This window comes from Microcaecilia unicolor, chromosome 2 (genome assembly GCF_901765095.1).
Source record: "Microcaecilia unicolor chromosome 2, aMicUni1.1, whole genome shotgun sequence".
Classification (NCBI taxonomy): domain Eukaryota; kingdom Metazoa; phylum Chordata; class Amphibia; order Gymnophiona; family Siphonopidae; genus Microcaecilia; species Microcaecilia unicolor.
In genome coordinates this window covers 76814248-76830485 of record NC_044032.1, presented here as the reverse complement: position 1 = coordinate 76830485, position 16238 = coordinate 76814248, and the positions used below count along the sequence as shown (strand labels likewise).

The 16238-nt window shown below is 41.5% G+C and overlaps 1 protein-coding gene across 5 annotated transcripts in view; it reads left to right on the top strand.

The window, feature by feature from the left end:
• Positions 1-16238, top strand: part of LIFR (LIF receptor subunit alpha) — a 267586-nt gene that overhangs the window by 123834 nt on the left and 127514 nt on the right. For all 5 annotated transcript variants that reach the window (XM_030193051.1, XM_030193054.1, XM_030193052.1 and 2 more), the window contains exons 5-7: positions 467-609; positions 3422-3579; positions 4775-4949. In XM_030193051.1, coding sequence (XP_030048911.1) covers positions 467-609; positions 3422-3579; positions 4775-4949 — 476 coding nt within the window. The remainder of the gene's footprint in view (positions 1-466; positions 610-3421; positions 3580-4774; positions 4950-16238) is intronic.

The window sequence follows — 16238 nt, the reverse complement described above, 5'->3', positions numbered from 1 at the left end:
ATAATTCTGTTCAACTTTTAGTCTTAACAAGGTTCAAGGACACTAATTACCTTTATTATCTTTAATATATTGTTGTTTTAAAGGATATTACTGTATTACTATCAACTGTATAATTGTACCTCATGCACTGTAGCCTTCCTACAGATTAGTGTAAGCCATATTGAGCCTGCAATTAGTGGGAAAATGTGGGATATACATGTATCAAATAAATAAATTTTCTCTGGTTTGGGCAATGGATTTCTTTACAGCTTTGAATTATGCACAGTACAAGAGGCAATCAATTTGTTTTCCTATTGGTATCCTGCATCCATATAGAATGATCAAAAAAAATGTAAACAAATCATGGAAAAAGTCCAAATCTAAAATTCCAAGCATCATAAAAATATTTTCTTAAATTTTACCGTTTGGTACACTGTATTGCTTGTCTAATGTAGTCTTTCTATCTTTCCTCTTTTGTTTTTGAAAGCTCCCCAGAACAATGTTTCTTCAAAGAAGAAAACAGTATAGAAATTGAGGCCCTAATCTTTGGAAAAGTCAAAGTAAGGATAACTGCCACAAATGAGTTTGGAACTTCAGAAGAAACATTTTGGCTGTTAGAAGATGATGTTGGTAAGTGCTAAAAATGGTAATTAACAGTAGCCTCCATGTTAATGTGATGGGGATTCTCAGTCTATAATTTTCTAAGAACTTAGGCAGCTAGTACAGATGTTAGCATGTGATAGCTTAGTGTGGACCTGCGCTAACATCTATCACATTTTAAAACCAGCCAGCATGGTAAAAATCCTACACTAACTGTTTAGCTTAGTGAGGGCAGGTTATTGGTGGAGATGGGCAGACCAGCAGTGACAGCTAGTGTGTGAGTCGGTTTTGCACGCTAGATGTCACAACTGCCAACAGTGTCTGCACTTAATACCATCTCAAGAGATGCATTAAGTGTAGCTGGTAGCGTGGCCATGGCACTGACCAGAAAAACACCCAGACATTACCCCTCTAAATGGATTCACTCCCCCCCACAACCCCTGGATAGTAACCCCTTCAGTAGACTGCTTCCCCAACCAAAAGTGCTGCCCCCCCCTCAGCAGTCTCTGACCTTCCCTAGGACCCAACAAAAATTCTCCCTGGTAATCTAGACAGTCCTCCTCTGTTTCTGTCCTGTAGCTGCTCCAGGTTCAAAATGGAATCTGTGACCACATAGCTACCATTTTAAATCCTGAGCAGCTGTGCGGCAGGGTGGAAGGGGACCACTTATGCCATATTTACTGGATTACGAGGGAGACTCCTAGGTGGGGGAGCATTTGTTTGGGGGGATCTATAAAGGAGTCTACCCGTGGAGAGGGGTTTGTTGGGGGAGTCTTTTGAGGGGAGGCTGCTGCCTAGGGGCAGGGTTCTTTTTTGTGGGGGAGGAGTGTTGGGTTGTGCTGTTGTGGCAGCTGCATTTTTTAGGGAGATTACGCTGGAGCTTATGTTAAATATCTCAGCAGATAGTATAGATACACCCATGCTATCTGCTAAGGCATGCAAAGTAGGCCCATGTGATGTGTCTTCCCTGTGCGATGAATGCAGGGCAGATATTAGCCATACCCTCTGCATTTACTGCATAAACTTTGCAATTGCTGCACTTTAAGTTTTGCACCTAAGGTGTGGCAAGTGTTAAAATTTACCACACTTTAGTAAACATGCTCCTTAGAGTAGTCTGCCTGCAGAATGAGGGTGGGGTCTTTAAGCTTGAAATAAGAGCATTTAACAGGAGTGAGCTGTCATTTGCAATCACATATCCCATATCATTGCACGTCATTAACAAACAGCAATGAGTGGAAAAAAAACATAACATTATTGTTTTATTTTTTCGTTCACTGATAGTAGTGTGCACTCTTTCAGAAAGGGTGTGTCCTCTTCGCAGAGAATGCCCACTCTTAACAACATTGCTCCTGAAAGAAAAATGAAGCCGAAACAAAACAAAATGAACAGGTGCTACACACGACACAAGAAACAACATGAAATGAAAATTTTTGAGCTGCCCACCCCTAGCATATAATGACTGTGATACATATGAGATAATCTTTACAAAGCTTTTTTTTCTGCATGTAAAGCCTTGTTTCCATACAGGAAAGGGAAATGGGACTTGATATACCACCTTTCTGAGGTTTTTGCAACTACATTCAAAGCGGTTTACATATATTCAGGTACTTATTTTGTACCAGGGGCAATGGAGGGTTAAGTGACTTGCCCAGAGTCACAAGGAGCTGCAGTGGGAATTGAACTCAGTTCCCCAGGATCAAAGTCCACTGCACTAACCACTAGGCTACTCCTCCACTCCAAAGAGCTCTTTGTGCAGGGGTATACATGCAGAAGAGGTGCAGAGAAAAAGTGGGCTTGCGTTTACATGATCTTCTTGCAGGTGTTCTCAGCGGCATAGTTTGCACAGATAGGGGATGGAGTTTGTGTATTTCTATAAAATGCATGAGCACATGTGTAGAATATACCACAAGTTTACTCCATGTTCAGAACAGGTGTAAATTTGTGATTGTTAGTGTTTGGGCTGGTTCTGGGTGCCTACTTTCAGCATAGCCTTTCTGTTAGAAAATTGCCCCTCCCCCCCAATATGGATATAGTAGAATCTGCAATATATGTATGAATAGCAGAATCTATTTGGTGACTCTGAAGAAAGTTGGCAACCAAAAAAGTGGAAGAAAGTTCCAAGAAACTGCCAGAAGTCCAATATCTTCAATAAAATAAAAAGGTTTATTCTCCATTAAAAGTCACATACGTGATCCAGACCCAACACGGTCCGTGTTTTGGCAGTTTGCCTTCCTCAATATGGAGATAATCCTCATCAATAGTGAGAAAAAGAATGTGAAAATGAACCACAATGGCGTCCGAAAAACATATGTAGACAGCAGCACAGACATGCTGTCCTGCTGTCTACATATGTTTTTCGGTTGCCATTGTGGCTCATTTTCACATTTTATTGCTGAACAGACTGTGGAATACTGACCTGTTTTTAACTGTGTATTGGAGGATCGCAAATTTTGTCATTTTCTCAGCGCTCTTGGTTAGTGGCCTTATTGATGCATACTGTGAGAGTAGTTATGTTTTATTTAGATATCCACTTGCTGAAAACAAATGAGAGATTTGATGAACTTAATAATTTGTAGAAAAAGTTACTAACACTGTTCGTTAACACTATTAATGCGTATAATTTACTGCATGGTCCATTGCATTAAAAAAAGGCCTACAATTAATAGCACATGTTAATTGCATTAGTGACTTCCTGAACACCTGATCCTGATTGTCTCTTGAAAACAAGAGAAGCTTAGATTATAGAATGCTTAAGTTCAGTAGGACCTTTTCAGTATTTTAAACAGCTACTTCAAAATAGCTTGAAAGTAAAATAAACATTTTAAAAATGTTTTTCACAAAGTGCTCCTTCCGGATACACCAGAAATTCTTACCTTGACACACAATTTTGAACCAAGCACACTCTTCGTTGAATGGAGAATGAACTTTACTGATCTTGTGATAGGATCACACATCACCTGGGCGATTCAGATTCTGCAAAATGAAAATGTGCTTTCAACAGTAAGTATTTATGATTAGATTTTTTATTTTTGTTATGATGTTGCACAGTGCCTAGAATGCCCTTTGTCCGGTGTTGGAGGGATAAGAAAAAAGTGTAGTTGGAGCCCACTTGTAGGGGATCAACTAGTGCTAGGTGTTTGCAGTCCCTGCATGATCAAGCAAAACATATCAAATGTTGCTGTGTTAAATGGATTTTATTCCCAGAATGGGAAAACAGTGGGGAAGCCCTGAAGAGAAAATGGTAGGTACAGCAAATATGTAGAGATGGGCAACCTTCATATACAGAGGGCCACATGAATGTCAGTACTATTCCTATCGGCACAACATTACATAATATCTGAACCGGAAATACATAGAGCTCCATAGACCACCTCTGATAAATAATTAAATAAAAATCTAACTAAAAATGATAGACACAAACTGCTAAGAGTGGCTATTCTGAAAATATTTGGAAAGCACAGTACTTAAAATCACCAAAACTCTGGTTAATGATGTTTTCTTTGTATAGTTCACATAGAGGTGTATTTTGCTTAGACTTCCAAAGTTATATAGAAACTTATGGAACTTTGCAAATCTAAGTGCTTTGAAAATGAGCCCCATGGTGTCATGGGCTGCATAAAATTCAGTGACGGGCTGCAGCTTGTCCACCCCTGTGTTAACATTTCCCTTACTGCAAAGAGCCAGGTTAAGCTTGTTAGCTTCAAAAAATACCTCAGTTAATTTTAACTTTACTTATTAAATAGCACTATTTTAAATCGGCTTTACCTTATAGCCTTTTTTTTTTAGATTTCTTCCTCCCAGCTTCCATTTCCCCCTCCTTGTCCATACTTCATTGCTATCCTCTAGTAGTGCATTGGGAGAGAGACTCGGAAAGCTCTGATTTACATGTGAGTCCTCTGGTTCCATGGACCATGTGTGCCAATTAGGAAAAAGTCCCTTATAGCAGTGTAGTTTTAATTTTAAGGAAAGAATGAAAGCAGCAGTTAACGTTGTTAAAGTGCTAAATGAGAACAGAAATGGAAAGCCATAGAGCTGATTCTAAAACATTTTGGAAAACAACATTGAAGTAAGTCCGAGAAGAATCTTTTTTGTGTCTGTATTCATTTTCAAAGGTTATTTCTTTTATGTAGCAATCAGCTTGTATTTCATTGTTTCAGTAATATGACATGGTAGATTTTTTTTCCCTATATCATAGGAACTGTACAACACAACATGGTCTGGACGGGAACGCATCATTCACTGGAATTGGACATCTGATCTTCCCTTGGAGTGTGCTGATCACTCTGTAAGAATTAGGTGCTATATTGATGCAAAACACTTTAAAGGTCACAAAGACTGGAGTGAATGGAGCTTAGTTAAAACAGTCCCTGGTAAGTCTGTTGCATTTTGGAATTTAAGTTGTAATAATTAAGGATTTCAAAGAGTATGACACATTTTGTGTGCAGTTTAAAAATTCAAATTCTGTTGTCTCAGGAACTTGAGATCCACATGTAAATTCACAAGTTTTCTGTGTTGGGCTTGATTCACCCAAATTGTGTGGCATCTTGTGTAGAATCTTATTTATTTATTTTTGTTTGGCGTTAGCTCACAGGTTTTTCAGCAGTAGCACAAAGTGAGTTACGTTCAGGTATACTAGATATTTCCCTGTTCCCAAAGGGCTTACAATCTCCATTTATACCTGAAGCAATGCAATGCAGTGTTATCGGTTATGATAACATACTTTTTTTAAAAACTACTTCCCCCCCCATTCTTGAATATTGGACAATATTTTTGCATAAAAATGTGTTTTAAAGGGTCAGTGTTGCTATTTTTCTTTGGAGTCACTGTACTTACCACGTAAATATTGCATTAGCATGTCAATATTCAGAGCATCTTTTATGGTAAATTGTCTCATTTTCTTTTTGCTCACAATTTTACAGCTGCTTTATTATTCCTTCAAACACGTCTCACACACTTACATTTGTATTCTATACACATTTTCCACTACTTGTGTAATGTGCATTCGTGGGCCTGTAGATCCTTAGGACTGTAAGAAATATTTTCCAAACTTTTTGGATGACCTAATTTTGGGGCTTATGTACTAATCTGCAAAAATGTTTCTGGGTTACTACCCATTTTTGCAAAACTAGTTATGAGATGGATATTAGCTCCTGGCCCATCTGCACCTGGAGGCAAATTTTTGTAAGTAATTTTTCATGTGTTGCCATGACCAGAAGCTATGGTGCTCATTTTTGAATCAGATAGATGTCTCAAAATGGTCAGAAACATGTTCATCTGCCAAAAACATCTTAATTGTGATTTTCAAACAGATAGAATTTGGATGTTTTCAACTCATTTCATCCAAATAGCAAGGGGGATTGTTGTGAATGTGTTTTGGCCAGGACTAGGGGAGGCTAAAATTTAGAAAATCTTGCAGCGATAATGGAACAGCAAGATACATCTAAGTCTAAAAAGAACTACATTTTTATCTAGACCTGTTTTAGTCACGTCTATGTTAAAACAAAGATGTTCTGAATGACCAGCTGACCACTGGATGGATTAAGGTTTGATCCCTCCTTAACCCCCAATGGATGCTGTCCCCCTCCCTCTCCCTTAAGAACGGAAACTGAAAGGGGGATACTAGGCACTATGACAGCATCAGGTACTATGAGCATACCCAACAGAGCAGCAATCAGCTCTTAGGAGCAGCCTAGTGTTTAGTGCAGTAAACTGTGAACAAGGGGATCTGGGTCCAAATTCCACTCCCCCTAGTATATTTGTGGTAGAAACTGTGAGCCCTCCAAAACCACCAAATTATCTACTGTACCTAAGTATAGGAGACACCTGCAGGTGGAAGGCAATTGTAATAGTGTACAGTTAGGTACAGTAGGTTTTATTCTGTTATTGGAGGACTCAGAATTGAAAATAAAGAAGTTATGGTGGGAATTGAATTGTACCTGGGTACTATTGTTTAAAGTCCACTTCACTGACCACTAGCTGTCATTGTCGTCTACAGGGATGTCTGTGTGGCCATTTCTCTCAAAATGATGCCAGATAGACGTTCTAGTGCCTGGTTTTTGTTTGGCGTTTATAATTTGGACATGCCACTTTGTAGATGTCTCTTCTTTGTAGATGTCTTCTGTGTAAATACATCCATCTTGGAAAGGGAAATCCGGAAGTTTTTCCTGTTTGAAAATGACTCTGTGATGGATTGGGGGGGGGGGGGTGGGTTGGACGTAATGGGCTAAATGTCTCAATTCTGACTTGGATGTTTTTTCAAAAATACCCCTTTATCTGTGTTAGCAACAGTGGCAATTCATAAAAAAAATAAATCTTAAAAGCTTATTGAATGTGGCAGTAGCAATCAGATTTAAAGGGGATCAGAGGTTTCCTATAATGCCCTTGGGGGCATCCAATCCCTGTTGGGCCAGCAGGTGCTGCAACCTCCCTCCCCATCCCCAATGTGGAGCATTTAATAGATTAAAACACATCATGATTCCTTTTGTTAACCTGAAGGACCAGATGGTCACCCATTTCTAATCTGCAGCCCTCTCCTCAGGACCCTCTACATACCATAGGGTTTGGGGACATTGAGATCAGGACTGATGTTCCCTTGATCCTGCTTTGGTTGCTGCTTATGAAATGGTGCTGCCTGACTAGCGGTACTGTATGAGCAAAATCTATAACTCTCAGCAATCTGAAGCATTTTGACTTAGGCAAAGGAAAGCTTTCTATGTTGGAGGAATGTGATCTTGCTAATGGATTCTATAACTGCCCATAAAATTCATCTTAATACTATGAAGGGCAGTCACGGGTGGCTACACTGAAAAAGTCCCTAGTAGTGACTGAGGAAGAGGGCACCTCTGTGCAATCTGAAGCCACCTGCAGGATCAGAAGGAGTCAAGAAGAGCCTCTACCACACTTTTTACCGTTATAGACATGCTCTTAGAATTATTCACCAATCTGTCTAGGTCCCTTTTCTCAGTCCTCTTGAACACTCAGGATGAATACTAGAGAGTGACGTGGGGACAAAGTTTGTCTCCATGCCTGCCCCGTCCCCACGAGCTCTGTCCCTGCCCCATCCCCGCGAACTCCATCCCCCCTCCCCACCTCGTGAGCTCTGTCTGAACCCATCCGCACAAGCGTCGAACAGTTATGATTTTATATTTAAGTCATTTTATTAAAGTCTAAAAAGAAACAATATTCTGTACAACTGTCGTTTTATAAATCACAAACCATACAGAACAAGGATCAACAAAACCCCTGTCTTACCTCGCCCCTCATAAATATTCCCTCCATTATTGGGAAAACTGAACAAGCCAAGTTACTACGGAACGCTACATAGAAAATTCATGTTAACAGAATACCTCGGTCACACACACACACAGACTACAAATGCCAAATATATAATTGCTGACCAAAAATGATAATCATATTAAACCAAAACCCCAAGAAGCCACACCAAAGAACTAGAAAGAGATGCATTTTCTCCTATACCATACAAATTATAAAGATCACACATGCCAGGGATGGTGTTAGGGAGTGCAACTAGGACAACTGCCCCCTGGCCAGAGAGAGCCCTAACCCTGCTGGAAGCTGAAGGCACAGCCTGGTATTGGGTATTGGGGTCCCCTCCCAAATTTCTGCCCTGGGCTTTAGCCATGTCTAACACTAGCTCTGACAGGATACACATTTCAAACCTGACATATTCTAATCACAAAATAGAAAATACATTTTTTTAACCTTTTGTTGCCTGGTCATTTTATTTTTCAAATCATGTTGGTCACCGGCTCTGGTTTCTGTTTCCCTCTGTCTTCTCTTAACTTGCTCGCCAGAGTCTCCTTTCTCCATGCTCACAATCCATCTTCAGTCACTGTTCCCCATGTTCAGCATCTCCCTTCTCTGTTTCCCCTTTATTTCCCTGTCCAGCATCTCCCCTGTGTCCATCCCTGCATGCATCATCACCACTCTGTCTCTATCCTCAACCCCTTTATTTCCCTGTCCAGCATCTCCCCTGTGTCCATCCCTGCATGCATCATCACCACTCTGTCTCTATCCTCAACCCCTGTGTCCAGGATCACTCCTCTGTGTCCCTATGCCCTCCTAAGTTCAGCATGGTACTCCATCACCTCTGTCCATTCCCTTCAGCCCACCCTCCTTGCGGATCCACCGCCTCTGTCCCCTTCAGCACCAGCTCCCTCCCTCCTGCGTGTCCAGCACCTCTGTCTCTCTCAGCTCCAACACCCCCCCCCCTCGGCGGGTCCAGCACAAATGATTCACCAGAAGAAATCTGTTTTACCTTCTGGAAAAATGATACTTGCCAATGTAATACAATTGATTTTTGAAGGCATGTAATGTTCTGCATAATTCAGACTACAGTATTAGTACACACAATATAATTGGATATCTTGTGCTCCTCATGATGACATAAGGTCATTTTTATAAATAAAATTGAAGTATTCTATAAAACGTAGCCTAATTTCCACATGCATACATATCACAATACACTGAAAAACCTACATCGAATTCATACAAGGGGTCCAAACATCTGTAGTGTACCAACAAGGTATAAAATTACTTTCTCTATTAAAAAGATAATGGATTAGCTTTATCTGTTACATTTGTATCCCACATTTTCCCACCTATTTGCAGGCTCAATGTGGCTTACATAGTGCCGTAAAGGTGTTCACCAATTCCGGTATAAACAGTTACACAGCGATGTTGTGGTAGAATGAGGTTCATGTGGAACAGATATATTAGGGAATTATATATATATGTAGTACATTATTTTAAAAATGTTAAAACCATCAATGAATATAATTGAGTTTTTTTGTTAATAAAAATAAAGCTAAGCTGCACAATAACAATTGTACAAATTTCTTGGGAAGTTGGTAGACAGTGCAGAAAAAGGACCTTCAGAGTTCATCTTTACTATATGTGCAAGATAATAAGAATTGGTACCTGAAGTTCCTATGAAGTCTAAATAGGCAGCAAAATCCATCTGTTTTCTTGGTGAGGTAGAATAATTATGCATTGTCCCCTACAGCTTCAGCCCCCCCCATGGGTCTGGCATTTTGTTTTCATCCCCCTCCCTGCTGCGTCTCTCTACCTTGCAGTCATACTATGAGGGGGTTCCCCACAGGCCTGCTCTGGGGCCTTCCCTCTGCTGACTCCCACCTTTTGATGTAACTTCCTGTTTATTCTCCTACTGCTTTCAAAGAAGAAAAAACTTCCCATCAGGCATTGTTACATATAAATCAAGTCAGATCCCCATCTGTCTGGAGGTAGGCAATATGCAAATTAAGCCATCTCAGTCTCTTAGCACTTTCTCAAGCAACTGTGTTTAATTGGAAGGGTTTCATTTCCATATATACTGTATTAAAACAAAATAAATAGGCTCCTTCTATTACTACTACTATTTATCATTTCTATAGCGCTACAAGGCATACGCAGCGCTGTACACCATACACAAAAAAGAGACAGTCCCTGCTCAAAGAGCTTACAATCTAGATAAGACAGGAAAACAGACAGAACAATTAAGGGTAAGGGAACAAAGAGGTGAGGATAAAGGACAGGGCAAGTGAGTAATGGTTAGGAGTCAAAAGCAGTGATAAAGAGGTGGGCTTTAAGTCTGGACTTGAAAACGGCCAAAGACGGGGCTAGACGTACAGGCTCGGGAAGTTTATTCCAGGCGTGAGGTGCAGCAAGATAAAAGGAACAGAGTCTAGAATTAGCAGTAGGGGAGAAGGGGATGGATAAGAGAGATTTTTTCTACAGAACGGAGTACTCGAGGGGGGGGGCGTAGGGAGAGACGAGAGTGGAGAGGTACTGGGAAGTGGCAGAGTGAATGCACTTATAGGTCAATAAGAGAAGCTTGAACTGAATATGGAAATGGATAGGGAGCCAGTGAAGTGACTTAAGGAGAGGCTAATGTGAGCATAGCGACTTTGGCGGAAAATGAGCCATGCAGCAGAGTTTTGGATTGATTGAAGAGGAGAGAGATGGCTAAGAGGGAGGCTGGTGAGAAGCATGTTACAATAATCAAGACGAGAGGGATAAGAGTGTGGATGAGGGTCCTGGTAGAGTGCTCAGAGATGAAGGGACGGATTTTGCTAATATTATAGAGAAAAAAACAGGTTTTGGCAATCTGTTGAATATGAGCAGAGAAGGAGAGAGAGAGGAGTCAAAGATGACCCCAAGGTTACGAGCTGATGAGACAGGGAGAATGAGAGTGTTATCCACAGAAATAGAGAAAGGGGGGGGGGGGGGGGAGAGGAGAGGTAGGTTTAGGAGGAAAGATGAGAAGCTCGGATATGGCCATGTTAAGTTTCAGATGACGTTGAGACATCCAGGCAACGATATCAAATAGGCAGGCTGAAACATTGGTCTAGATGCTGGTTGAGATTTCAGGGGTAGAGAGGTAAATTTGGGAGTCGTCAGCATAAAGATGGTATTGAAAGCCATGGGATGATATCAGAGAGCCAAGGGAAGAAGTGTAGATGGAGAACAGGAGAGGACTGAGAACAGAACCCTGAGGTACACCGATAGGTAGAGGGATAGAAGTGGAAGAGGATCCACCAGAGTGTACATTAAAGGTACGAAGCAAGAGGTAGGAGGAGAACCAGGAAAGAACAGAGCCCTGGAATCCAAAAGAAGACAGCGTATCAAGGAGTAGGCTGTGATCAACAGCGTCAAAAGCGGCGGATAGATTGAGAAGGATGAGGATAGACTAGAGACCTTTGGATTTGGCCAGGAACAGGTCATTGGAAACTTTTGCAAGTGCAGTTTCAGTTGAATGAAGAGGGTGAAAGCCAGATTGGAGTGGGTCAAGAACAGGATGAGATGAGAGAAAGTCAAGACAGCGGCGGTGAACGGTGCGTTCAAGTAACTTGGAAAGGAAGAGGAGGAGGGAGATGGGTCGATTAGTTGGAAGGACAGTTAGGGTCAATTGAAGGATTCTTCAGGAGCGGTGTGACCACAGCATGTTTGAAGGCATCAGGAACGGTCGCAGTGGAAAGAGAGAGATTGAGGATATGACAGATAAAAGGGTTGAGAGTAGGAGAGATGGTGTTAAGAAGGTGGGTAGGAATGGGATCAGAGGAACAGGTAGTTCGTTTTGAGGAAGAGAGAAGATGTGATGTTTCTTCATCAGTGACCTCAGGAAAGGAGGAAAAGGACGGAGGGGTTGAGAAAATAGGGAAACGCGCAAGGGGAGGGAGAGACGGGGGTGGTTTGGTAGAGAATTCAAGATTTATCTTCTGAACCTTGTCGTGGAAGAACTCAGGGTTTGGGGAGATAGTGAGGGCGGAGTTGGGGGTGGAGGCACCTTGAGGAGAGAGTTTAGCGTGGCAAAGAGAAGTCGAGGGTTTGAGCCGAGAGAATTAGTCAGCTGGATGTAGTAGTCTTGTTTGGCAAGCAAGAGAGCAGATTGGAAGCAAGCTCCTTCATTTTACTGGCTTGAGCACAGCCTTATAAAACAGCCTCCACTCTCTGAATAGAACATCACTTAATCAGGGAAAACATGCCCCTGCTTTCACCTGTTTGATGTAGTCCGCACGTCTCAACCAAAAGCAGTATCTTGTTTATCTTCTTGTCATGGTCTTCATTTCTGTGCTTCTTTGGGAAGTATGCTCAGCTAGCTTCCTTGCCAGTTACCGGGGCTCTTGACTCCTCCAGTTCTACTCCTTCCCCTCCCCCTTTCTGACTGGGCTTTTTATTTTCTGTGAAGCAAGTTTCTAGAATGGGTGCTGGTCCTTAGCACACCCTTTCCTGGCTCAGGCATTTCTTATAGGCTTGTTCCCCTTCCAGCACTGAGGTCCATTGAGACTCCCTGGTCTCCTCCTCCTTCTTTATGGGACTCTGGCTCAGGTTTTCCCCCCTTCCTGGGACTTTCCAACAATGCTGAGGTTTCCTGGTCTGCCCCCCTGCTCCCCGCTCATTCTCATAGATAGGTGAAGATGCAACTGAACCTCACTGACTTATGCAGGCGGAGAATGTAGGCAGTGACAAGGAAGGCAGTCGAGTCCTCAAGACATAAACTGCTGCCAACAGAATTTAATTTCTAAGCAAATTTTTTTCTTAAAGCTCTTTAGCCAGATTCCAGTCTATAGTGAGGCTTTGAATGTTGTTCCCTGCCCTGGTACCAAGGAAGCATAAGAATAGCCATACTGGGCCAGACTAGTGGTTCCATCTAGCCGTGTATCTTGCTTCCAACAGTGGCCAGTTTAGCCTACAAGTACCTGACAGAATCCCAAATAGTAGCAAGGTTCATGTTACTAATCCCAGGGACAAGCAGTGGCTTCCCCATATCTTTCTCAATAGCAGACTATGGACTCTTTCTCAATAGCAGACTATGGACTTTTCCTCCAGGAACTTGTCCATATGTTTTTTTAAACACAGATACACTAACTGCTGATACTGCATCCTCTAGCAATGAGCCAGAGCTTAACTGTTCATTGAGTAAAAAATATTTCCTCCTGTTTGTTTTAAAAGTAAGTTCCTTAAATGTCCCCATGTCTTTGTATTTTTGAAAGTGAAAAATTGATTTACGTTTACCCATTCTGCATCACTCAGTGTTTTGTAGACCTCTATTGTATCCCCTCTCAGCTGTCTGTGTTTCCAGGCTTAAGAGTCCTAACCTCTTAAGCCTTTCCTCATATGAGAGGAGTTCTATCCCCTTAATCATTTTGGTTGTCCTTCTTCGAACCTTTTCTAATTCTGCTATATCTTTTTTAAGATACAGCAACCAGAAATGCACACAGTACTCAAGGTGTGGTCGCACCTGGAGTGATACAGAGGCATTGTAATATTCTTTGTCTTATTTTCTATCCCTTTCCTGATAAATCCTGGCATTCTGTTTGCTTTTTTGGCTGCCAGCACACACTGGGAGAAAGATTTTGGCGTATTATCCATGATGACAACTAGATATTTTTCTTGGGTGCTGACTCCCAGGGTGGAACCTTGCATCAAATGATTGATTTAGAATATTGTTCCCAATGTGCATCATTTTGCACTTGTCCACATTAAAATCTCATTTGCTATTGGGATGCCTATTCTACCAACTTCCTAAGGTCTTCCTGCAAATTTTCTTAATCTGCATGCATTTTAATAGCTTTGGATAGTTTTGTGTCATCTGCAAATTTAATCACCTCACTTGTTCCCATTTCCAGATTATTAATAAATATGTTAAATATCACCGGTCCCTATATAGATCCCTGGAGCTCTCCACTATTCACCCTCCTCCACTGAGAGAATTGTCTATTTTAACCATACCCTCTGTTTTCTATCCATCAACCAATTCATAATCCGCAAAAGAACATTGCCTCCTATCCCATGGAAGACCTGCGACAATTTTAAACCTCTCTGTGCCTTCACCCCCTTCATTTCCCACAACTTGACCAATTGCTTGTGCTTGTGTTGCTTCTTGGTCCTGGCAATCCATGAGATGTCATCCTTCCTGTGACTGTGATGGTTGTGGAAGCACCCAAAATTGGGCCATATGACCCAAAACCAGTAGCTTGATAGATAAGGTCAGGGAGCCTTGCTGGAGGCCTGCATGACTTTTTCTGACTCTGATGGAGCAGGTGAAGATACCCTGGTTAGATCATTGATTTTAGTTCACCAGTTTTATGCAGTTTGACTAAAGTAAAACAAAAAGGTTGTGTCAAAAATATTGATAATGAAAATCCTGTTAGTGCTGGTCAAGTATGTTTTAAGAGAGAGATTCAAAGCAACAGTTTTAATAATTCATCCAAACTGTTCTCCATTCCTGATGGATCTCAGAGGTATATCTGCTGTTTATGTTAAGAAAATACCATTGTAATTGTTCTTTTGTTTGGAACACAAAACTAATATTTTCAGTATATTTGTTACCTCCGAATTAGAACCTGGTTGAATTATAAAATGATAATAAATGGAATTCATCCTGAAGAAAAAAGGGTGATCAATGGCCAGTGGCGTAGCTAGGTGGGGCACAAGGGGAGCCACCGCTCCCCCAATGAGATTTAAAGGGAAAACGGCACCTATCTCTCTTGCTGCTGGGCCGCCACACAGCACCATGGATTTTATTTTAAACTTGTCTTGGAGGTATAACTAATTCTTTTCCTCCCCCTCCAATACCCAAAACCATCCATCCCCCCGCCCGAGTCTAGCAGACACCGCTTTCGCTCTCCCCCGCCCTCGGTCCCTAAAACCTGCTTTCTTTAGTGTCCCCTCCTTGCTGCCCTGTAGCGCTGACAGGCTGCCTGAGCCGTCGCTGAGTGCTTCCTTCTGCTCCGTCCCTCTGACACAACAACTTCCTGTGTAGGCGAGGGTGGGACGCGGCAGAGGAGGGAAGCATTCGGCACCGGCTTGGGCAGCTTGTTATCGCTGCAGGGGCTGCTAAAGAAAAGCAGATTTGAGGGATGGAAGGGGAGGAACAAGGAGATTAGACTGAAAACTGGAGTTGGTATCAGCCAAGGAAGTTAGATGAAGGCAGGGTGAGTCCATTATACAAAACAAAAATTGAACATCACTACAACAGCTTTAAAAAAAAACAAAAAGGTGTCGCTGATAGAAACAGCAGTTAAAAACTTTGCATTTTGTGCTCATTTCTACACTGTTCTATACAATACAGATGAGGAGATTTCAGTGAGGATATCTTGTTTCTTAATGGGTTTATCTTAACTGTTGTTGTAATCTGCCTTGGGAAGCCTGGTGTTATAAAGATGATGGAATATATTGAAACTAAATGGAAGTAAAATTAAATTATCCTTTCATTGGGGCTTATGGAATCACATCTTCACTTCATGTTTTGCAGATTTCTTTTAACATAACTAAATGAGCTATAAACCCCTAATTCAGCCCATTGGTTTTCTTTTATTTTGTTCTTGTGATGACTACTGTGCCAAAACTGAAAACTCTATCTCTTCTTTCCTTGTCACAGTGGCGTAGCCAGAAGGCAATTTTTGGGTGGGCCAACAGGTTGGATGGGTGGGCACTAGAGTTGCCAACTTTTTTGAAAAAGAAAAAAACAGCAAACCTGATGCACCCATGCTCTGTCCCTACCCCACTCCCCATAACTTCAATGAGGGTTGCAGTGCAGGCTTCAGTGGCTGCAGGCCAATTTAGAGCTAAGGGAAGTACAATAGACTGCACTATTCAGCCCCACTGAGCCATGGTCCTCCAACACATATATGGTATTGAAGCCAAACACATTCTGCATCCAGAGAACCTCCTGGCCGTCCACCAACAATGGATACAGAGCACAGCAAGGACAATTCACCATAAAACTCATCATATAAAGAAATTTTGTTTTCTAGTGTAATCTCAATTACAGACATATTATAAATTAACTTAAAAAAATCTATAAAATAAAAGTCACTCAGAACCTAGAGCAAATCTACCATGCCAACACTAACTTCCAAAAACAAAGATCCTACCTATGAAAAAGAAGTGCCTTAAATATTATAGTAGGGCCCTAAAATACAAATACATTTATCAGGAAAGCTGAACAAGCCAAATTACTACAGAATGCTACATTGAAACTTCATGCTAACAGAATACCTCAGTCACACACACAAGACACAAATGCCAAATACAGAATAAGTGACCACAAACTCTAGAAATATAAATTAAACGGAAACCCCAAGAAACTAGACCTTGCATGTAGTACACCACCAGAGAAACAAGAAAGAAAGGCA